Raw genomic sequence first — 25,198 nt, 5'->3', positions numbered from 1 at the left:
TCCTTTTTTTCTTAAATGTGAGGTCCCTTATAACATTATCATATCTATGAAACCTGAATTCATTAAAATGACTTCAGTGTTGTGTTTCTCTCTCTCTCTCTCTCTCTCTCTCTCTACCAGTTCAATGATTATCAGAATGCCCCCTAAAACCCCAGAATGGGTCAGGTGATAATAAAGGGAGGATAAGAGCTTAATAAGATGGTGCTGATTGAGAAAAATGAATGATGAACTTTGTCGCTAATGGAGACAGTAGAAAAGCTACCTCTCTGCAGCTGCAACACCCCGTGTCTGCCCCTCTCCTCCCTCACTGGGCCCCTCAAGGACACAGTATAATTGAATTCAGTGGGTAAAATCTTCATTTCCCTCACTTTTTTTTTCCACAAGCGTTCTTCTCTAGAGAGAAAATTATTAATTATAAATGTGTCTCTTCTAAAACATCCGGAGGAATCTGAGGGGGCTCAATTAAATGCGGTTGAAATCTTGTTATTGGGTCATCAAATCAACTTTAGCTGTACAGGACTAGATTCATGGCGCAATCAAACATCAATCACGAGCTATGTCTAATATTTGAATTCATTTTTACACATAATATAAACACCAGCATTCCAATTCATGTTTTCTAATAAACTAGAAAACACACATGATAATCCATCCAGTACCATGACAAACAGATGTGCAATATTTCAACCAAAAAGCTTAGATTCAAGATGGTCCAAACTGAAAGAGACTGAAATTATTTCCTGTAGGAGTGTCCTTGTGTAATGGGGGTGTCTACCTCCTCCATAATACACACGCACGCACAATCACAAATGTGATGCCTTTGATGTTTAAAGAGATTGTGTAATTACAGATTCGCAAGGTGATACACAAGATGGCCCTCCAATTTAGCAGTTGGCTGAAAGTGTTGTCAAGGGTAAAAAGGCACAGACACATTAAATTGCCTAAGTGCCACATTAGGCCCAACAACACTTGCATCAAACATTGTGACTATAAATATGCACAGTGATTGCAGCGGTACGGTCATTGGTTACCTTATAGTAATTCTGTGTCTTTCAAGTTTAATGATGCTACGGGAAAAAAAAAACTTTCCTGGCCCTTAGTAAGAGGATATGCTCCAGAACGCATCATCCCTAGAGATACTTTGTGAGTAAGTGGGCATCAGAAAGACACTTTCGGAATGTGTGTGTGTACATGTACTCTACTTCAATGTGTGTGCTTGTGTCCCATAAGTGCATGTGTGTGTGTGTGTGTGTGTGTGTGTGTGTGTGTGTGTGTGTGTGTGTGTGTGTGTGTGTGTGTGTATATGTGTGCGTATGCTCTCACTTTCTCCTTCACTTGAACTTCATGGTAACTCAGGATCTCCTTCCTGGGGGGACCTATGCATAAAATTTAATGGGGGATAAAGCGCAGGGGCGATAAAGAGGATTTATTTAGGAGGCCCATGATAAATAAGGTCCCTAATGATGTGCCTGTCATTATTTATGTGGAGCAGGGCTCAGACAGGCAGCGCTGAGGACAGCCCAGGCCTTGTCTTGTCACCACTCTGTCGGAACCTGTGAGCCCTGATTGATCAGTTCCCACAGTGCACTTTGTCTCCGACTGGACGTAATAGTCAGGGGGTGGGAGGGTTGAGGGTTGGGGTTGGGGTTGGGGTGCATAGATTGATAGCCAACAGGCGGGTCCTCCCTGGGTGTAAATCAGGACACGAGGAGGTTCGAGGAGGGGCGGGGGGTGACGTGGGGGATGTGAAGGAGGTGCTGTAGGTTATGTAGCCAAGGATCCTTGAGCCTCACTCATTTCGTTTCTTTTTTAAAACCAGTCTGCGTTTGTCACAGCTCACACTCTCAGCCAGCTCGGGCAGGTGGAGTCAAGTCTAACACTACAAGGCAGGCGACAGACAGGATGACTCATTCAGCATGATTAGTCACCTGTCTCTACCAACAGGTGGTGTTACAAGACGCGTCCCTTCAGTGGTTTTCGACTCATTGACGTCATGCTTAATGGTGTAGCGTAAGCATTCACTTCAAGGTGCACTTACACTGCAGAAGTGCCCCTAAAAATTCGCTGAACAAAGGTGGCTCTGGGAAGCTGGTACAGAAATGACTGACGTATGAATCTGAATGAATGTTGGTGGTGGTCGGAGGGGCCGTTGGCGCTGATTGGCTGCCACGCTTCCGTCAGTCTGCCCCAGGGCAGCTGTGGCTACTGATGTACCTTACCACCACTGGTATGACTGTCTGAATGAATGGACCGGTCCGGTCTACTCTGTAAAGCGTCTTCGGGTATATAGAGAAACGCTATATAAAATTGAAATTGATGAAATTGATGATGATGATTGAGGCTGCGGAAAATGTACTGATAAACAGATGCCTCTAAAAAGCAGGTTTTAAAATTGAAAGCCATATCAGTCAAACACAATTAGATTACTGAATTACCACGGCTCCAGAAATGACAGGGGGGAAATAAATGGAAATACATTTAAAAAAAACATGATTTCTTCTTTTCTTAAAAGGGCAATAAATACATGAGCTTTGTTATTAGTTTCGGAAAGAGACGAGTGGATGGAGTCTGAAGAAAACCGATTACATATTCATTCTCATCTCGGAGGAAAGATTTATACGCCAATATTTCCCCCGTCACATATGCTGTTCTGTGAAGCTCAGCAGAAAATAAAAAGTAATGGAGGAGGATACAGAGTTACACTATAGAAAACCTGATTCTGAGCCTGGGCTTCAAACAGTGGTGTTTACAGAGCATTGCTGGACAACCACACTTCCTGAGTTGTAAAGCCTGTTCCATGAAAGAGTGATAAGACACTATCTAGACATCCTATTGAAGTGAAGTGAGCGCCATCATAATCAAACAGTAATTACTGAACCAGAATAGTTTGTCTGGTTGAGCCTGCAAGAAAAGGTGATGGAGTGGTCACACAGTAAATAATAAATAAATAAAGGCAACAGTGGCACAAGAAGTAGATGGTGGTACAGGAGGTAGAGAAGTCGTTTAGCAATTAGAAGGTTGCTAGTTCGAATCCCTGTCAAAGCGCCCTTGAGCAAGACACTGAATCCCAAATTGCTCCTGATGTGCAGTGTCAGTGTAATTGTAAAATGTGTATACACCCTTGTAAGTCGCTTTGGATAAAAGGGTCTGCTAAATTACTAAATGTAAGGCGCTCCTTAGGACCACCAAGACGGAAAAGTTTTGTTGCAATTTGGCAAAAGAAAAACATAATTTTTTTGTCATCGTGTAAACAGCCCCTATATTTACTGATGATGAACAGACCGGTATGCTAGTTCATACAATGTGTGACAGATTATAACAAGTGAAGTTCACTCAATGTGGTTTAACAGTGTAATAGCATTTTCTGTTGTTTAACAGAGAGACCTTGAAATGCACTGGAAGACTCAAATCCTCCCTTGGTGAGAGGTCCGTTGATATGCAGAGCAGGACACATAGTCTTTGCGATAAAAGAAGGGTGATAATGCATTTCCCTGACACTCATTTAGGGTTGTTTACATAGTTTACTGCTAATATTTTAAACCAAAGGAGAGATAAGCTGGTATGTTTTCACCACATCACAGAGACCATAGAGCCATCTGTCCAATATTGAAAAAACAAACAACCAAGCAAATGCACCCACACAGACACACACACACACACACACACACACACACACACACACACACACACACACACACACACACACACACACACACACACACACACACACACACACACACACACACACACACACACACACACACACACACACACACACTTGTCCTTCACCATAGGCGTCTGCAGTACAAACTTAGAATCCTTTCCATAATGCCCCAAACAAATCAAGTCATACAAATAAAGTCATACAGATACATCCTTTTATCAAGCACACAGCACAGTCTAGATGGTTTTCCAACCAAATCTTCCAACCCATTTTAGGAAATACAAAATGGCTGGAGCCTGCAGAGATGCTGACCTGCCTCAGTCTCTGTGGGAGAGATGTCCTACTCTGGTGTATGTGGGAACACATGCAGGTTGGGGTCAAGGGAAGACGAGAAAACAGAAGAACTGCTTAACAAACCCAGTTCATCTGAACCTGCAGTTGGAAAGCCTTGGAGCCTTACAGTGCCACAAGGATCATAATTATTGAGGAGACCTATCAAACATGAATAGCACACCCCCCCCCCCCCACCCCCCCCCCCCCCCCCCTCTCTCTCTCTAGTTCTCTACCTCTTTCTCTTTCTCTCTGTCGAGCTATCTGCTCCTTTTTCTCTCTCTTGCTCTCCCTTTGAAACGTGCAAAAACGCAGATATACCTCATTTCCATATGGATGAAGCCGTATCTAAGGGGGCATTTTTTATTATCTAATTGAGCTCTAATTGCCGTCTACGAGATGAGCAGCCAGACACATTTGATGGCTCCCTTATCTATGGAGTGGCACAGAGTGCAGACGCCACAGACTGTGAGAGACTTGTCGGCTGTCTTTCTAGGACTCCAAACAGGCAGAGCCCCCCTTTCTCCTTTTCTTTCCTTTCTAACTGATGCCTCCTTTTAATGCCTGCTAATGAGGAGGGTTGGGGGGGGGGGGGGCATGAATCACCAGACATGGCGTCATTTAAATGCAAATGACAAATATGTCAACTTGCAAACAATTCCTCTATTTTTATTCTGATCGCCCTTTAAAACACCAACACCACTTCTGCCTTTGCTAATACACAAGAGAGTCTGAGTCATGGTAATAAGGGGATTATGCCGAAGTCAAGTAGAAGTGAACGACCATTTCTGAATACATTTGCTGTTATCGTCTAGAGAAATATTGTATGTTTGATTATTAAAACCCAGTGCCTTCTGATTTGTTTGGTATTTTCATAAAAAAAAGCAGACACCACAGACAAATAACAATGGAGGGTGTGTAGCAAACCACAGAATTTGCAATGTATATTTAATCAGAAAAGGCACTAGGGGATGCAACAACAGTGACCGAATCATCAAATATCTCCATAACATTGATGATCATAGACTGACTGTGCACTCTCTTCACACTAGAGCACACAGATGACAATGCACACGGAGAAGATGACAGGGACCTGTCCGAGAGACGAGTCGACACGCCAGCTCCTGTGGGCAGAGCGCCCCGTCCCGGAGCTAGAACCTCGAGTGCCTATACGGTCGTGTGTGACGGGTGCAGCTCGGCATGACGGCCTATCGGCAGCGCCTCAGCACCGATGTCACGGGGTGATGGGCTGCGGCTCCCCGCAAGCCCCCCGAGGCTGGCAGACCGGACCCCTCCATCAGCCGCGTGACAACCCCAGACGGCAGGGGTCAAAGGGCGGGGCTGGCTGTGATTGTAAACCAGGTGAGGTCTGACCTGTCTCTTTACCGCGAGTTATTCGACTATGCCCGTCGCATACAGGAGCAGTTTAAAGGTGATGAATTTTTTCATCACAGGTCATGCAATATGTTCCTTTTCCCTGGACCAGCATGCGCCCAGCCCCAAATGGAGAGCAAAGGGGTAATGTGTACACACTGAGAGAGGGGGAAGGGAGACTAGGAGAGAGAGAGAGAGAGAGACCAGAGAGAGATATGCCTAAACTTTTGCCACAGTTTTCTGACAGTCCTATTATGAAGACCAATGACAGCCAGATCTCAACAGTCTGTCTCAGCTGAAGGTCCTTGCACACTCATCTTAAGACATGATGAAGACAAGAACAGACAAACTCCCACTGCCTTCAACTTGAGTCCTCCCTTTCCATTACCACTCAATTGCCTAACAATGCAGATATTGAGACTCAGAAAGAGAGTGTGGCAGCCTGCCTATCAGCAGATTTCTCTCTGGGGACGATGCATGATTTTGTTTGCATTTATACTGCTTTCATGTTCCTGACATGATGAAAGATCTTAATGCGTATACAATCTTAACCCCATGTCCATCAGGCTAGTGTGGGTTCTCTAAATGCAATGGAGATATTTACCACACATACAGAGGTGTATGTCATTTCTTGAAGCCCACAACCCATAGAAATAATGAAATATACACCTATACAAATAATGATTTCTCTTTTGGCAGCATGATGCTAATAACACGGGCCATGCTCCATGATTATAGCACATTTATTTCGATCTACATCGTTTCTCAATCAATAATCTTCCATGTTGTAGGCAAATTGAGATATTCACCAGTCAGTGATATGCTCACTTGTGACAGAAAGATCGATGGCGCATGCGTGCTAGCTCTGCATATAACATGACCTGGTGATAAATCAGCTCCCTGACCTTCAGTGCTGAGTAGGTGCTGATAGCTCTGAAACTTGAGATTGCTCTGGAAAAAAAAACATCCCCACTTTGTACACTGTGGTGGTTCAGGCTGCCTTGAAGGCAATGACACAGCTGTATGTGTGTGTATATTTAAAGTAATTGAATGAATCACTGGTGTAAAAAAAAAAAAAGAAAAAAGAAAGAGAAGCACATTGACACAGTCACTGTAGTAAATTGAATTGAACTGTTGGGGGGATAACACCAGCTTAGTGGTTGCGTATGGCTGAGACACTAAGAGTCAGATGTGTTGACCGCCAGTGAGTTTAAGCAGTAAACAAACAGCCACAAAAGTCACCTGCAAATGGTCCTGCTTAAATGAAAGTTTAATCAAGGCTCTGACTCGAGGACTGCTGAAACCTAGCCCGGCAGATGATTTAGAAACCTGGCCACTGTGGATCTAAGCTTCAGCTGGCTGGAAGTGTGCAGCAGTGGCTATAGGGCCGGATGCTGACAATGCGGAGGTATCACAGACCAGGGGAGAGTCAGACATTACCATTCCCATTCATCGCAATGGCAGTTCATCAGCTTGTGCACTCAGCCCAGGAAGAATGCAAATTGAGCATCACCAGCTTCATCTCACAAGGCTTCCAGTTTCGATGTTCTGTGGAAAATGTTCTGTCATTAGGGGAGAAGCCTGCATGTCTATGGGGAAATTGCTTTTTGCCAGCACATCCGATTTAAACATCTGATCAGCAGGGAGAAGCTGACTGAAGCTAAACTAGCTACTAAACTTTTGTAGACAATTATCGGAGCAGACCCATTTAAGTGAACGGCTTCATTTGTAGCCTATCAGTCCATTCACGTGTTCAGTCAGTCCCAAACATTTCATGGAAGGCCTCTCTTAGACAAGGAAATGAAACTGTAAATAATAAAATATTAAAAATGAAATGCTCCCTGACAACTCCATGGTGCAAAGACGAATCTTGAATAGACAGATAGATAGATAGATCGGGTTGCTAGAAGGAAGCCTCTTCACAACAAAACTGCCTGTTTCAACTTTGACAGAGAGCACTTGGATAAACCAAAGGCCTTCTGGAAGTCCCTTCTTTGGACAGATGAGTCCTAGATAGAATTATTTGGTCACGATCAAAACCAACAATTTTCGTCTGATTGTAGACCCATGACATTTACCCCAGATGCTGCCAGAGAGGTCCGAACCTCTTTAGAGGTGATGTGTGGGTTGACTTTTACCTGATTTATTCTTCTTCTGGTGCTTCTTAGTGATGGTCTTGATGGGCATCCACTTTTAGGCAGAGATGCGGTCATGTTGAATGCCCTCCATTTCTAAATGATTTGCCTTGGATGGATGGATGGAGCTGGAATCTTTTGGAGATGGTCTTATAGCTTTCCCAAGACTGATGGGCTGTCAGTACTTTCTTCCTGATATTCTCGGATATCTTGTTTCCTCTTGGCATTGTTGATCTGTGTGGGTATACCTTGGCACTACAGTAGTTTGGTTGGTTTCCTCTCTCTTTTCATTTTAAGTTGCCCTATCCTTTTCCTAAGGATGTCTCAGCTGATTGGTTTGCTTAATTGAAAAAAAAATATGTTTCACCGAATCTGTTACCTGCTTGACTTTACCAATACAGCTGGGGGTTCACCTACTTTTGCGAATACACTAATTCCATGTTTCATGTAGTTTTTTGGCTACTCAAACAATTCCCTCTAAACAAGTACATGCAAATGATAAACACAAACCTGACATTTCATATATGGGAAATTGGTGATGAAAAAAATGAAAAAATCATGGTAAAACAACTGAAAACTCGTGCTCAAGGGGTTCACATACTTTCAAGTGGCACTGTACAGTATATGTCCTGGCTGGTACCACTGTAGTGTTGATTCAGCAGAGGGAAAAAAAGGCTTCCACATATCTTCCTACGCATGTTTGTATAGTCTAGTGTATCCTGCATGGCCTCAACATGTCAAGCATTTGACTCATTACTTGTGAAGAACCTTTTTTCTATTCCATCAGCCATTTCCGTGTGTTCCGAGATCACTCCAGAGCACAGTCAAAGAAATCAAACAAAGAACAACGCGCTAAATACATATTCTGAGGCTTCTCTTCTGAATAGAAGATAAAATAATATTTAAATAAATATTTTGACGTATGAAATAATTACTACATAAACTGTAGGCTTTAGGTTTTTCCATTCTCTTATGAGCCTAACATGGACGCCTCCTCTGGGCTTAATAGTAAAGGCCTAGCCTAGCGCTACTTCCACATCTTTCGGCTGTGCTCGTCCACAACCTTCAATCAGTAAGCTACTCCTCTTCCTGACCGGCAGCCTGAGGCCTCCCGTCTCCTGTCAGGATGGGCCGGACTGTCGGGAAAGCCAGTCTTGATCCACTCATAATCCAACCTGACCTTTGCTGAGGCACAGCCGGATTACAGGTCAGCTCGCTGGCAAGATGATAGACTGACTGCTCCAGGTCGGCTGGTCTTCACTGTACTCTGCTCAGGGTCGTCTGGTCTTCACTGTACTCTGCTCAGGGTCGTCTGGTCTTCACTGTACTCTGCTTTGGGTTTGCTGTTAAACTACCTGAACACTGAACCGTTTGATCAGTCACTGGTCTGAGAAGCCTGGTGCGTCTCATCTCCAGGCCCAGTGAAACTGATCTAACATTTAAAGGACGCGCACACACACCCTTATCTCCCCGCTATCCCCAGCAGCCCGACTCACAACAAAGGTAGCTGAACCCACGGCTGTATGCCCAGAGACCTTGCTGCTCTAAAGGGAGGTAGAGGATCAGTGGGAAGTTGCACTACTGTACTAGTGACAGTGTCCGTGTCTATACGCCCATTTCTGTGAATCGATGCACAGCCCAACACAGCAAACATGCCTAAACAGCCATATGTCATATAGCACTAAGGTCATATCTCAGAGTACATTGATATTAAAGCCTGGCGTCTCATTAGCATTCATTTGCTTTATGGCATTGTTTCAATTGCTGCATATTTTCAGTGACTAACAGAGTAACCCAGACAACTGAAATTTATATTTACAATGGGGACATGAAAACATGTATAGTACACACACATACACACTATGGAGATGCATCCGTACAGTCTGGTCAGATATATATTTTGCTTTTCACTCCTTCAAAACTATTTAAATATTATGATACACATTTCTACACCTCTCTGTCTGCTTGAAAATGATGAACACTGATTTAGAGCTTAAAATTAGCCCTATGGCAATACGTAATTGACTATGTAGTTAGCCAGGAAAACTATCTTTTGGCGCCATCTAGTGGAAGGATCATTAACTAATGGGGGGCCGGCACTTGCAATGCAATTCCAATCACGTCCAACTCAGTACAGATGCTCACCTCAACCGTATGTAAAGATCCAAATGGTCACAAATATTTCTGGAGGAAGACATAAGTTCTAACAATTGACAATAGTAATGGCAGTAGGATAACTAAAGTGTTTTATTAATGGGCTTAATATTTTCTGTAAAATAATGTGTTATTTATAAAACACATTTCACTTCAACCGAGCACACATTTCCATATACATATAAAAGGCACTGTTTAGTACAGATGTTTTAAGGACTAAAACAGCATAGATTCAAATGTAAGAGGGTATTCCTTTAAGAGGGGAATAGACATTTCAAATAGCACATGGTGGGCAACCAGACAAAAAGGCAATTTTAACAAAACGTGAGTGAAGATTTCTTGCAAGAACAGGACGCTCCAGACACCAAACATGGACATGACTGAAAAGATGGTACAGTGCTTGTCACAGACAGATTAAAACCAAAGCAGAATTTGCCTTTCATAATGTCCCAGAGAAGGTTCTCCACTTGCAAAATTAATAATAATAACAATAACAATATTAATTAAAAGACAAAAGTAACTCAAACACTGATTCCACGTTAAAACTTTTTAGAGATCTTTTCCTCTTTTTTTTTTACACAACATAAGTGATTTTACGCTCCTGACAATTGACTCCAAAAACACTGTTTGCATTGGATGGAGGGGGAATAATAAAACCACAATAAAAACACAATCTCCTTAATTAAAACAACTTTACAAACAATACAATTTATATAAAACAGTGTAGATGCTACACAATAGTATAACATGCTGCTCCTTGGAAGCAGCACAAAGGACAAAACCAGCCTCTGCTTTATCGGCCAGAAGTCCTCCAAGTCTGTCTCAGAGACCAAGCCCCTGCTCACAGCACAAACACCAAACAAGCCACACAGACTTCTGTGTGTGTACCCCACTTCTAAGAGTGTGGGGAGAGAACTGCCCCCAACCCTGAACAGTGGCAGAGGGCGAGATGTTGGGTGCTGGACCTTGATCTCATACTAACAAAGACTGTACAGCATCAGACATATGCTGTAAATGGAGAGACATGATTGGAGCTGGTGCCAGCAGCAGTATGATTACCCTCATTCATTCAAACCTATCTCCACCAAAGAAAAAAAAAAGGAAACTACCAGAAGCCCCCTTCTTCCTGTAGACTGTATATGTTGTATATATTGTGGGTCTTTTGTACATGATAAGAAGCAGTAGCAAAGCCTGAGTTCTGGGGAAAGTCAATGTGTTTTCTGGAGCAAGGCTGGTGCTGATCCGTATGGGGTGCTGATCTGTAGGGTGTCATGGTATGGGTCGTATTGGGTCAGTGGTGGGCCCGCTCGCTCACCACGTCCTGCAGGCGCTTGAGCAGCACGTCCTCGCTCTCCTGGCACAGGCGCTTGGTGGGCGACTCCGTCTCGTCGCCCTCCATGGTGAACGCGCGCTTCTTGCTCACCCCGCCTTGCCGAATCATGCGGTTGATGTCGCTCAGTTCCTGGAAAAACAGGCGTAAGGTTAAAAAAAAGTTTCGGTTCCACTTCTACATCACCTGATGTATCAAATGTGCTACATCGCCTAAGCCTGTGAAGAGTGACTTGCTATAGATAAAAAAAGAAATTATAGAAATGGAAGAACATTTAAAGCATTTGTCACAACATTGAACAAAACAAACAAAAATGTAAACATAATATTTTTGGGGAATCTCTGGTGGCACTTCAAACAACAGGGGTGACGAGTCTCAGGCATCTGGGCTTTACCTTGGAGGGGCTGCCACTGAACTTGTACGTGTAGCTGGGGGTAAGGCAGGGGCCGTTCTTGTGGGGGGAGAGGTAGATGGAGTGTCTCTGGGAGATACGCCGGGGGGACAAGGGCCCAGATCGCACGGACGGGAACGGAGACATCGGGGGTGCATCCATCTGTGTGTGAGAGGAGGGGAGAGAGAGGGAGAGAGAGAGAGAGAGAGAGAGAGATTACAAAATCAAACTAACTGCCCGAACACACACACACACACACACACACACACACACACACACACACACACACACACACACACGGTGTGGAAATGGAATAACTTCAGCTTCATCAGATGATCAATGCTCTTGTGTGTGCCATGAAGCATACACAATAATAAGACTCAGCACAAATGATGAACCTACCGTCTTCCAAAACAACAAGCCGGCACTGGAATAAATCTAACACCGGTGAAAAGGTAGGCAAGTTAAGTGCCAGGTTCACTTATGAACATGTCAGGTATTGTGATGAAAATAGGCCTATCTCCATTTCATCTCCCATTTCATTAGCTCAGAGTAGAATTATTAGCCTCCGTAGTGAAAACAAATGTAGAAATCAATACATTTCACTTGAAGTGTGAGGAGATTTGCATACCCGGTTTTCTGCACTCTGCACTTTCTCCACGCTGTATTTGAGGGCGAAGCCTTTCATCTTCAGGACGTACACCGAGTTGTAGAACTGAATGAGGTCACCGCGCTCCTCTTCTGATTCACGCTCGCCGTTCGCTGTGCGCTCGACATTTTTATTTTCGTCCACTAGTGAGAAATGAGAGAGACAAGAGAGAGAGAGTAAGAGACAGAGCATTCAACATTGTTTCCTAGAATATTTCCCAGAGGAGCTCTTTTTAAAACGGACAAAATAATCTGCGACAATGAAGTGCCAAGTCCACTCCAGGTAAAGTGACGCAGATGCACTCACTCACGGGCAGTACTGTGCACGCTTAACCACTGCGTCACACCACAAAAGAGACTCAGGTTCTGACATTCACACTAGCCTCTATCAAGAAACCCATCTGTCCCTTAGCCAAATTTTATCAGTCTGCATTTTCCCAAGTATTTCAAATTGAGCAGGCTCCGCAGGGCACAGGTGCAGCGAGTAAAATGATGGATTTTTCGAAGACTCTCGACCCCTTCACCTGGGCACAGCAGGGGCGGGGAGAGGCAGGAGACGGGGTTAAGTGTAATTACCCTCCTCCGCAGGCTGGTCCACCTCCATGTTCTCGTCGGCTGCCGCCGCCTCTTTGTAGACCTTCCTCAGGAGGACGCTGCGGTACACCTGGGGCGACAAGCAGGCAGAGGAGCAGTTAACACACACACACACAATCACACACACTCACACAATAACGTCCTTAGCAGATCTTATAAGCCATAATGCTGGCCAACTACAAGGCTCTACACAAAGGAACGATCATTGAAAAAAAAAACATGCCTCTTCTATGCACATTGCATTCCCCAACAGCACAACCAGAATTGAAATCCCTTCCTGTCCAAATCTCCCAGACCTCAAACTCATGAATGCTGACAGAACTAGGACTCTTCACTTCTGAATATTTTCACATATTTGCCCCATCTAGGAACATTTTTGTCAACAGCCATTCGAATACGGCAGCTGCAGGCTAGGCAATAGTCACTGTAAGACAACAGACGAGGGGCCTGGACAGCAACGTGCCATGACCATGCCGCCACAGGGACATCAACAACAACACTGCAACTTGGAGATAGGGAGGCTGCCTTTGTCATCAGTCTGACAGAGGCAGAGAAAGAGAGAGAAAGAAAGAAAGAAAGAAAGAAAGAGAGAGAAAGTGAAAGGGCTTTGCTTACATGACTTGTGGCCTGTGGCTGGCTACGGTAACATTTCATAATGTCCTGGAAGGCGTGGTCCTCTTTTGTTATCTATGAAAGAAAAGAGAAAGAGACATCTTCAGTCTTTATGATGGATCTCACAGCATTCCAGTATTCCATACATCTGGATTAAAGATATGGCTCGTACATCTTGATAATTTTCTGCTGCTCAGTGAGATTATCTACAGGTTGAGGTTGATAGATTAAAGGTGCAATGCTGCCCTGGTGGAAAAGTATCAATAGGCGGCTACCTTTTTTTTTTTAAAGATTTATTTTTGGGCTTTTTATGCCTTTAATTGATAGTACAGTTAAGAGTGGGACAGGAAATGAGTGGGAGAAGAGGTGGGGAGTGGACAGGATAAATGACATCAGGCCGGATTTTAACCTGTGTCCTCCATGGGCGTCAAGCCTGAATGTGGTCGAGGCTACTGTGTGAGCTACAGTGCCCCCCAATAGGCGGCTACCTTGGAGATGATGTAGATGGCACAGAGGAGCAGCTGGTCCAGGTGCCGGTCCTTCATGAGCTCGGTGCTCTGTAAGATGGAGTGCTCAAAGCACGTCCAGATCTTGCCCCGCAGCTCCGGGGAAATGTCCAGCTTCAGACACAGGTCCCGCAGACGCACGCTGGCCAAGTGGTACACCTGGGTGGAGAGACAGGCCGAGATGACCACGGTCAGGTGGCTCAGATGGCAGATTGTGACACAAACACAACACAAACAGCACCTAATACATGTTCTATGTTCTTCTGTGATGTAAGCCATCTGAATTGGGTAATCGGATGCCATATTGCCAATATGCCTAATCGGTGTGAAATCTCTGTAATTTCTGAATTACAGTGGTATGCAAATGTGAATAGCTAAGCGGGTAAAAGATAACCTGATTTCCAAAAGACATGAAGACAACACATTTCTTTACTATTTTGAGCAAGGACATTTTTTTTTCATCTATCACAGTTTCAAAATAACAAAAAAGGAATAAGGTCTGGAGCAAAAGTTTGGGGGCCCTGCATTGTCGGTACAAAGAATGCTCTCTTTAACTGTATGCATTTCTGAGTCAGTTGATCTTCTACTCTCTTAGGGGCCGATCACACAGGACGTGACTTTTATAAGCGCAGTGGCATCGAAAGCGCGTTGGCAAGATGCGCCTGGGGAAAAGCGCCTATGCGCCTGTGGAGTGGTGCCTACAGTTAGCTAGCCAGCTAGCCTATTTGTTTTAAAGGCATTTATAAAAGGCATAGTGTAGAGACGGCCAATTGGTTGCTCACGCAGGTCCACGCATGTGTCCGCCGTATAGAATTCGAATAATTCTTACATCTGGAGCTGTACAAGTCCTCATAGTTATAAACTGCTAAAATGTGCGACTCCGCGCCTTGCGCTTAAAGTTGAGAATATTTTAACTTTTAGGCGCGCCTTTAAACCGCCAGAAAGGCGCGAGGCATGGCGTTTAAAAGGCGCACATGTAAGGCGCGCCGTACCATAGGAAAACAATGGTTTTGCTAGCGACGCACTTTTAAAAGTCGCGTCCTGTGTGATCGGCCCCTTAGAGGGAAACTTTGGGATTTTTTAACCTGGGCCCTCTTTTTTTGATGATTTTGGGTCCAAACCAAGGACCATTAACGATCAAATTCAGATTCAGAATGCTAAAACTGGCAACCGCCAATCGGAAAATGGCTATGCATTATAATCCCATGGGGCTAGCATCTGCATCAAAGAACACCACTTGTTTTGGTCACTGACAGGCCCATGTTATTATAAGAGTCTGACAACATGGAAATTATCGCTACAAAGATTGACCGATGTCTTCTTGTTTCAATTCTACCCAGTTTTTTAAATCTTCTTTTAGTTTATTTTTATATATAATTTAAGTTTTTTAATGCACTTTATCTGCTCATTTGGAAAGCACTTTGAATTGCCAATGTATATGAATTATGTTATTTGAATAAACTTGCCATGCCACAGAAATTTCAACCAGGGTTGCCAAAACTCTGCATGTCACTGAATGTTCCATGTCCTTCTGTGATGTAATAAGAGTGTGTGGAGCACAAATCTCATCTGAGGACCTACTTAACTGATTTCTGACAATCTGTATAGATGAAGGAAAGAATCCCCAAAAAACATTCTCTTGAGATTAATTTAAACTCATTTAGCTTGTATTCTCCAGCTGGCTGCCGCTGGTGTTCTCTGCTGGCATTCCTCACCTTCCTGAAGAACAGCGCCAGTGAGCCGGTGCGCCGGGGCTTGTTGGAAACCTGGGGCTCGGGGATGGTGGGGACGGGGGGCGCGATGGGCCGGCTGGGGGAGGCCGTCAGCAGCACTTGAGCCGTGAGGGGGCTGACGTCACTCGACTGCACCTGGATGACTGTGATGCCGCCCATGTCGTTCTTCACAGCTGCATAACACAACATGGCGTCAGCATCAGGGGGGGGGCAAACATAATCATGCGCCATAGCGGCACAAATAATCAGATGCAGCCCTGGTGTTACACAAAACTACAGGATAATATGTGTAACAGACACCTCAAATGACTGCAGGGTGTTGCACTATGGATTTATTAAGTGTTAGTAGTGTATGTAAGTGTTAAAGAACCGGATGTCGCACACACACCTTTGACAAAGAAGGGTGAGGCACCCATACCTGGCAGCGGTATATTGAGCTGCTGGCCATTTGCTGTGGCCATAGAGAGCACAGTGGTGGTTGGTGATGTGAGGGTGGCGTCGTTGGACGTAGGGATGATCTTTATGGGGGTGACGGAGAACCTCTTGATGGGGGACTGGGGCTGCATGTCGTCCCCGAACAAGCGCCTCTTGGCACTGCCGGCAGTGGGTGAGCTGTAGCGGTCGTGCAAGGAGATGGGTGAGGGTGGAACGTCTGAGAGAAGGGGGGAGGGAGGGAGGGAGAGAGAGAGAGAGAGAGATTCATTATCGTATTGAATGGGCCATGCCAACCTTCAAAGATCTGATACTTCATGATTATGGCCACCAAAACAAAATGTATGACCGCTGCCATTGGCAACGGGTTTGTGCTTCTGAATCACATCTTTCATATCATTCCACAAGTCGTCTGTAAGTCAGCAAGGAATATGTTGCAACACCTGAAACTTAAAGTTCTTTTTGCGAAGAGAGCTGTTTTTTTCTCAGCGGAATAAAATAAGCAATAAAATCACTTTTGGCAAGTCACCGTAAAATAAGTGGGATAATGTATATTATATGTATATATGTTGTTATATTATATGTATATTATATGCCCGCCAGTCAGCATCAGAAAATAAATCCCTTCAGGGCGAAACGAGAACCCTGTTCTTCCTGTGGGGATATATTTTGCAATACTGACCAGCGAACACTAACTAAGTAATCCAGTGATAATTTAAATATAATAAGTCATTCTGTTTAGCTAGTGCTTCTAGGGGAACTACAAAAAAGATGGAATCAACTGAAGCAGATAAAATATGCAACCTACTTAGATTTACATTTACTGATTAAGCAGATGCTTTTATCCAAAACTGACTTTCAGTATAGGGAAGATATTCACATGTGTGCTCTCTAGTTATCAATCCCATAACCCATTGCTGCTGGAGGTGCCTGCTTGAGCCCTACCTTTGGGTTGCGTATTATTCGGATCACAAAATAGTACAATAAGCGCGTCATATGAGGTCATACAGGAAGTGTAACGTACTTACAGGCATTTGTAGGGGTACAGAGACCTAGTTTTTAGCCTCTTTTAAGACTCTTACCCTAACCCTAAAAAAATCCTTTTTTTAAGACATTTTTTCTTTGATCTGATATATCCGCAACCCTACCTTTGCGAGCGCTGGCCCCCAGGCCGGTGCGCACCTCTCTGATGCGGGGGTGGATGATGGGGGAGAGGGCCACTAGGGGCAGGTGAGAGGGACCCCCACCGCTGCTGCTGCCACCGCTGCTGCTGCTGCTGCCCGTGTCAAAGTTGTTGGCGAAATTCACCTGGGGGAACATAAGTAACGGTTACATGCAAGACCACAGGTATGTGAGATGATGGAAAGAAACTTTGTATGTGAATGAGAGTGTGATTAAAAGAGTGCATAGCCGAGAGAAGGCCGAGCAAGTGACTGAGTATCGTAATTTCCAGACTATTTTTTTTTTCCAGACCGGGTTTATATTGATTTGGTCCATTGTCTGCTACCCTGTGGTTAATGGTATACATGGGACTATACATTGGAATGCATTTTTGTATGTGTGTGTCTTTTCTCTACCATGGGGAGCTTGCTGTAAGCATCTTTCAAAACATAAAGTCCTATCTGTTTGTGAGTGTGTGAGTGTGTGTGTGTGTGTGTGTGTGTGTGTGTATGTCACATGACTACCTCCTCCACTGAAGGGACTTTGTTGTTGGCAGCCTTGAGGACCTCCCACAGCACTGAGTCCCTGCCCCAGGCCCTGCTCTCCAGCACCTGCTCCTCAATGCTGTTCAGGTGCTTCACCATGTCCCTGGACAGGCCCTCCTCAGAGCGGATGAAGACCTCAATCACCTGCAAATACACACACACGCGCGCACGCACACACATACATACAAGCGCGCACACACACACACGCGCACACACACACACACACGCGCGCACACAAACACACACAAACACACACACACACCAACATTAAAGAGTGTTACATGATTACTCTTTTCAAACAGGGTTCCTTCTTCCACATTACAATGGTGTAGGGATCAACAATATACATGCCTTATAGAAGTAATATGGTTGTAGTTTGAAGACTTCAATAATCCAGGGAAAGGTCTTCTGGGAACTGTAGGCAAAGAGCACCACCTCCAGACAGCAGGCCATCAGTGAACAGTGGAAAATGTCCTGCTCCAACAAGACCTGGTAGCACAGCACCAAGTCAATGAACTCGTCTCAACATGGAAGTGTAGACATAATACGATACTTAATACAAATAACTGTTTCGGCCATGCCGTATTTCTTCAGATTAAGATCTTAACCTCCTCCATTCATGTTTCACTATTACTATAGATATTATGAATCCTTTAATTAATGAACTAATATGAAGCTAATGTACAATGAGTCCCTCTAGTACAGATAACGTAAAAATTTCGTCTAGGGTCAGACATCGCCATCAAGTTTAAGTCAGCCATTTTCCCTCAGCACTGGATGTTGAGCACAATCATGTCAAAGTTTTAGATTGAGTTGGAGTGACTTACAGCCATGTCTTTTCCCTGTAGCCTTTTCATCTCCTGAGCCATGATATTCTCCAGAATCTTGTAGTACAGGATTTCAGCCAGTTTCAATCGGTTTTCTGCGAAATCTGGTTTTAAGGTTGGGGTTTATTATCAGTGTGTGAATACACGAATTCCTGGTAATTCAAAGTTTTAAAAATGATCTATACACACATCTTCATTAACATGCTACGTTACATGACATGACATGTCTCACCCATATGTGAGCCTGGCATGTTATCAGACTGTTTGGTGTAGTTCTGCTTGAAGGTCTCCCCCAGGGTCTTCACACGATTCTGAATAATGTCCGCGGGGTCACGAGAGCACGTCCTACCAGACACACAACACATCAGATGCCCGCTTACCACTTACAGGGTTACCGGAGTCTTATAAAGCATGCCTACCCGTCTCAGTTAGTACCTTCTAAAACAACTAGTCACCAAGGAATCAAATCTCAGTTACGTTTATCTGAACTCATTCATAGGTGAACATTTAGCTTAAAATTCATACTCCGTCTGATCCACATAGTGCATAGCCTGGACGACTAGTGGGAATGACTTGTTTATCTCACGTTCACTTGGCCAAATCAAAATCAATTTGAAGATAATACAAAAAGTAGTTGCTCATTAAAAACATACCTCAATAAGTTACAAATTGTTGCATAACAAAAAAAGTGAGCTCACTTGAAGATGTTGAGCAGGGCCTCACTGGGCGTGTTGCGCAGGCCATGCACCATGCTCTGCAGCCGACTGACGCTCTGGGTAGCAGAGGACACGGGCGTCACCAGCAGCTCCTTCTCCTTCAGGTAGCGCCGCCCCGTCAGGGGGGTAGAGGGCGCCAGAGAGCGCTTCTGTGGGCACATTCACATTTCTTCAAGTAAGACAATACACAATCAAATCTAGAAACAATGTGCCCGTAAGGCTAAGAGACTTCTTTCTGCATGTCACAAGACAGTATTTAAAAAAGAAACATGTAATGTGCCACAGCCACCCATTACTTGTCTATAAGCCGTTTGTTGTTAGCTCTAGCTTATTCTGGTAGTATTTCCATATGCGCGTATGGAGCAGAATCCTTATGAAGAAGCCACTGAAATTTCATGGAGCAGAGCTGACCTCTATGGCTTAAAGGCAGAGAAGACAAGGCAGCTTTATCTTTTGCAACTGACTCTATGCTATACTTTTCATATTTCAGTTGAACTTGAACAGACATGAATGGGTTACTCAGGTACCCTGTAACAGATTCACAGTCTTTCACTTTTCTATTTCTATACATCTTAAAATAAATTGTACAAACATTAACTATTGGAAATTATTTGTTTTACAGAATTCGTAATTCATGTGGTTATCATTTATCTTTGTGCAAAGAAGTATTAGTTGCTATGCATTTATTCCAAGGTACACATTACACCGTCAGGTTGATTTTCTCCCAACTTGTCAAGATGATAATACCTTCTAACATGTTGGCTAATTTCTCTGGTTTGGTTGCACCAAATTAAACAAATGACCCCTTATTTAGGTAACTTTAAGATTAAAAAAGATAATTAACTGTAAATTAAAAATTAAAAATTTGAAACTTTTGATTTTTTGACCAACTGGACTAGTTGAGGTGACACACTTCACCTGGCCATGACACTCAACTACTGGTCCACTGCATATGCATCCAAACAAATATCCAAACCAAACAAACAAACTGCCCTGAACAAACAATGTAGAACATTCCCTTCGCCCACTCCTGAGCTCACAGTACACGATCACCTGATTATGATGAAATATAGGCCCCGTCCTTGAAGCTTTTACGGTCTTACTAAAGTGATCTCTGGTACCTTATCAAAGTGCTGCTGCAGGTTGGATTCCACCTGCATCCTGGCTGACATATGTCCCCCCGCTGCTTCAGTCGCGACCTTGCGGGGCGTCCCGATCTCCTCGTCAGCATCGGCTCCCAGGAACACGCGCTCGTCAAAGTCCCCGACAGTCAGTACGTACTCTTCATACTCGCGGTTAATGGCTTTACTGCAGAAATCACACACACACACAATCAATACATATTTAAAACCTATTTTCAGTACAAAATACTTACTTGTGATATTTTGCTGAATGCATTCACATTTTGTGTAAGAACATGGGTTGCTAACAGTATTTTACTAGTCATAACAGAACCAGCATCTCTCGATATGTACTGTTCCCATAAAAGGAAGATTGAAAAACGGCATAGGCACAGAAGTCAACAATAACTTACTTGTTATCGATGAAGTTGGATGTATCCAGCAGTTCAGTCAAGTTCTCGTCATTTCCTTTCAGTATCTAAGGGTTGAAAGAAAACCATGGTTAGAATGATAATATGGTACTTCTACCTCAGCGGGATGAACACAATTACAGAAAGCCCCAGCAACCCCAAAGCTGTGTGTTTATATAAACAGCAGTAGGAATACATTGAGTTGTCAACATATTCATACTTTTTAGATGACTTCATTAAAATAATATATCCAGCCCATGGCAGCAAGCAGCACCATGCATGATCTGGCCTCATGATTAAACCCAGCATCAGCCATTACTGCAGTACAAATGACACTAATTTGTCACAGCCTCCACTCCACACTTGCCAATATAAGCCTTGGTGCCAAGTGGAAAGCAAGTTGCTTTTTGGATCAACATTCAACAGCCAAGAAAACCCTCAACAATCCTCTTGACTGCCTGACTGGCGGTGGTAGACAGACTGATCTATATTTTCAGGTCTGCAGTCAATTCCTGACGTCCCTGTAATGGCAGACTACACAAAAGGCTGAACTGGACTGACCTTTCTCTCAAAGAGGCGTTTGATGTAGGGCTTGAAGTAGTGCTCCTTGATGCCTTTGGCCTCCACCACCAGTCCGTCGTGCAACTCGCACAGCCTGTCAATCACGCAGGGGGGCTGTCCAGAGGAGGCTGTGTCTGGCAAGTCTTTGGGTAGCCCTGGAGTCGCCACAGTAACAGGGAAACACAACAAACACAGCCTGTGATGACACGTTTGCTGTCTAACAGTGGGTTAGCACAAGGAAAAGCAGTCTTGGGTTCTTTGGATCATTTATTATATCTGCACATTGCCCTACCTTTGAAGAGAGGGTTGATAAGGTCCTTTCTGTTTGAGCAGAGCATGGCATTGCCAAACACCAAGTCCAGACAGCACAGCAGGAGGTGATAAGAGTTCACCAAGTCATCTCCAATCATTTGGAAATTCCCTGGTTGTGTGAAATGAATGACAATGGTTTAATTGAGTATTTGTGGTACTATTTGACAGTATTTTTAGTAACTTCTGCTATTCTACTATATGTGCAATGTGTAGGACATGTGCAAAAAAATTGGTAATTTTTGAAGGTTTATGATTTTGGTAAATAAAGGCACAGCTGCAGCAGATTTACGGTTTCTGACATTTCTGTTTTGTGAACCGTTATGTTACCTATCCTTTTTTTTTTTTGAAGGATGATGTTAGCTGGCTACTGTGCTTACCCTTGGTGTACACAAAAAGTGTCCAGCAGAACTTGAAGACATCACTAATGTGACAGGGAAGGCGTCTAAAAAGGAATAACACAGTGCAAAGAGAATTAACTGAGCACAATGCCTCTGAAACACTGTTAAAACATACAGACGCTCCTAGTTTGAGAGCAAAAACGTCAGGCGGAAATAAATGTCCCATGCGTACTGTTGTCTTTAACACTTAACAAATATAGAAGGTGTTGACAAAAGCACTAAGTAAAGCTGAAGTTAATCAGTGAAAGATTTGGTTAAAGCAGACCAACAGCAATGCAGAGCAATCCCTTTAAACGGAACGTGTCAGAGGAGATAACACTGCAATATCGCCATGGTTTCTGGACAGTGTTTGCTAGGAGTGCCTCTCCAAGTAAAAACACAATAGCACTTCTTCTGTTGTTCAAAACAATGATATTCGTTGACACTTAATGTGAGCTCGTCAGACACGTTTTAAAATGCCCGGGCCACATTTTACAGGGCTTTCCTAGGGTCAGCTGAGAAAATCTGTAAATCTTAGGGCACGAATTCGCACATCTGTGGGCATGGATCGCAAAACTGGGGGCACAGATTTGCACATGCCTTTTTTTTGTCAGATGACCATACATGGGCTCTGTAAGATCACTTTGAACGGATTGTTATATTGTTAATCAGGGAATGTAGTTTTGAGAAGTACAAATAGAAAAAAGAAAAAGGAAATACAAATTATTACAGTTTTGCACACTTCCATTCCAAAATATATAAGAGTTGTAGAAGAGTCTTTTATAGACACAAACTGTTTCAGCTGGGAGGTACTGGCGTTTCTGGCTTGTGCGGTCTCTTATACTGGCTTCCACGGCCAGAACACATGGGAGGAGAGGACGAGCTCACCTGTGTTTCCTGCTTCTGGGCTGTCGGGGTGGCTCCCCTTGAGGGTCTTGGAACATGTCCATGAAGATCGGCTCAAATTTGCGGAAAATTACAGTTGATACTTCGAAATTCCTCTCCAGGCGGCTGATGCGATTACGAAAATCCTGGGACAGGCTTGACATGTCTGACCATTTCTTCATTTTGCTGAAGAACTGAATCAAGCTACCAATAAAAGGGATTCCATTTTTATTATCATAAAGTGAATGAGACTATATATGTATATGTATATATATATATATTACAGCATATGCGCACACACACACTATATAGAAATATCGAGTTAAGTGTTGATGTAATGTATTTAGGCATCGTGTCATATTTAATTCTAACACAAATTGTTTTCCTGCAAGAATTTGAATGAGTGGACTGAGATGGCAGCTTTAAGCATTATAGCCATTATTTACCTTTAGGTCAAGAGTGTGTTCTGTGTGGTGTGTTTACTGAAATGATGAACGTTCAGTAGAAAGAGGGTCTTGCTAAAGAGGCTAGGAAGATCAGTGTCTAAATAACCTTCATGTCTAAGCTCTGAAAATAATGTGAACAATTTAACTGATTAATAGGCAACTGAAAGGATTATCCGGTTGTTCTGTCTAGTTCCAAAATATATTTTGTACTTATTCAAACCAGGGTTGGGCTCCCAGGGAGCTGTGTGGTGTTAAAGCCTCCTGTTAGAGTACGTTTGAGAAAACAGGCTACCCTCCTGATTTTTTTTTTTTTATAATCAGTGTCTCAGTAATAAGGATCAAAGCACTTCATCGCTTTTAGAAAATGAGATCCAGACTGGAACACAACATTCACCCCGTATCACACAATGTCTCCTCTTGTCACAGAACTACTAAACGCAGAATACTCCGTTAACTCACCTCAGCTTGGAGGACCTGAGTATTCTAGTCAGAGACACGCAGTTGCCCTCCATGAGGCCCTTGCCCACAGTGGGGGTAGAGCCCTTTCTGCAGGCTGCATACAGCGAACAAGCCAGCCAGTGAACGACTTCGCCCTGCAGGGAAAGATTATCATGAGTATGTTTTAAAGGGGTGGTATTTAAACCATGGTGATTCTCCATGGAAACTTGAAACATTAGAGGATTCAGCTCCTGACAATTCTTGCAAACTGACATCCCTATGCTGATTAAGACCAATGCAGCATGATCAACATGAACTGAATCATTACAGCAAACATACCTGAATACTGACTAGAATAACTGAAGAGGCCACCGCCAGTTTGACAAAATCAACAAGAACTGCTTCATTGTGTTTCTTGGCTTTTCTCTGGGTGGGTTTACAAAGTACTGCAACATTTAGGATCTGCAACAACAGTCATTCTGAAAGTGTACTAAAACAGCTAAACTTATTTTGATGACTGAAATTAAAGTGCGCTGCCATAATCTTTGTTGACGTGCACAATGTGACAGCCATTTTTAAAAGGCATGACGTTGGATTATAAAGCACACACATCTTACTAATATCGAAACAGCTTGAAAGTCCTGACATCTGACACAGAGCACTACGGCCAGTTCGCTCTCTTATTTACAGTGTGCAGATAATCTAGAGGGACACTCAGCACAACATCGAAACTGCGTGCTTGCTTCAATCTTTGCTCGTATAGATGCGCAACTTGGGGGGGCAGGAAGACTAACTTCGATAGCTAGCGACTCCCTGCCCTTTAAATTAAGAATCAGCGAACTAGCTAGCTGCCTAGCCAACACAACCTAGCTTAGATCACTGCTAGCAGTATCTTTCCTCTAAAGTACTATAAGCAATAATGTCGTCGTCAAGTGACTTCAATATGCCAAAGTAACTAGCCACCAAAGCTAAGTAAGTCGTCACACATTGAACTGCATAACTGAGCCTCATGTCGCAACCGTGTCAAAACAGACAGCTGATTACCCATCGCACACTTCGCTCGCTATCATTTCCAAGTTCCAGCGACTGACCGTTTTAAGTTGGATAGCAAGCAACATTTGACTTCACCGTTCGATTATTTGGAACATGGATAATTAAACAATTATGTTAGGTTCAAACAGCACAGCTGGCAAGTTATTTATCTCCACCAACTGACAGCTTTACCAGCTTTTCAGACTTAACTTAGCTACCACGCTAACCAATAAGCTAACTAGCTAGCAAACTGATGAGTCGTACCTCCAGAGTATATGTATTCCAAATCGCAGTGAAGTTTTGCATGGCTTCAGCTGCTGTTTCTTCGTCCATATTCAGCTCTTGACAAAGAGCTTCGAGACTCTTCCGAACAGAGCTATCGTCTGTTTTCCCAGACTCGGAATCAGATTCGTCTCCCCGCATTCTGATAAGATTTTCAAGAACGATACAGACCACGAATGTAA

General features: G+C 43.6%; 1 protein-coding gene across 2 annotated transcripts; it reads right to left on the bottom strand.

Moving 5' to 3' along the window:
* Positions 1-9,837: 9,837 nt before the first annotated feature.
* rbl1 (retinoblastoma-like 1 (p107)) lies at positions 9,838-25,198 on the bottom strand. Of its 2 annotated transcripts, none has more exons than XM_080845467.1 (22): positions 24,999-25,198; positions 23,724-23,857; positions 22,822-23,022; positions 21,934-21,998; positions 21,537-21,665; positions 21,245-21,399; positions 20,687-20,751; positions 20,274-20,460; positions 19,135-19,301; positions 18,669-18,781; positions 18,437-18,540; positions 17,961-18,098; positions 17,589-17,753; positions 17,052-17,211; positions 15,860-16,123; positions 15,454-15,644; positions 13,721-13,897; positions 13,236-13,307; positions 12,603-12,690; positions 12,010-12,170; positions 11,382-11,540; positions 9,838-11,119 (listed from the first exon to the last, which is right to left on the bottom strand). In XM_080845467.1, exons 1-22 carry the CDS (start codon positions 25,155-25,157, stop codon positions 10,949-10,951), a joined length of 3,225 nt encoding a protein of 1,074 aa, XP_080701593.1. In that variant the 5' UTR covers positions 25,158-25,198; the 3' UTR covers positions 9,838-10,948. The 2 variants fall into 2 exon arrangements, with proteins under 2 accessions (XP_080701593.1, XP_080701594.1); XM_080845468.1 differs by having other exon boundaries at positions 15,890-16,123.

The sequence above is a fragment of the Sprattus sprattus genome, assembly GCF_963457725.1.
Source record: "Sprattus sprattus genome assembly, chromosome: 10".
Taxonomy (NCBI): domain Eukaryota; kingdom Metazoa; phylum Chordata; class Actinopteri; order Clupeiformes; family Clupeidae; genus Sprattus; species Sprattus sprattus.
This window is presented reverse-complemented; position numbering and strand designations above follow the sequence as displayed.

What these genes read in the sequence shown, in the direction of transcription:
- rbl1 (XM_080845467.1), bottom strand. Translation starts at nt 25,157, where the DNA reads ATGCGGGGAGACGAATCTGATTCCGAGTCTGGGAAAACAGACGATAGC. An exon ending in CATGCCAGGCTCACATATGG is followed by an intron (nt 18,541 to 18,668) that starts GTGAGACATGTC and finishes CCTTAAAACCAG; the next exon opens with ATTTCGCAGAAAACCGATTG. An exon ending in TACAGGGAAAAGACATGGCT is followed by an intron (nt 18,099 to 18,436) that starts GTAAGTCACTCC and finishes CTGTGCTACCAG; the next exon opens with GTCTTGTTGGAGCAGGACAT.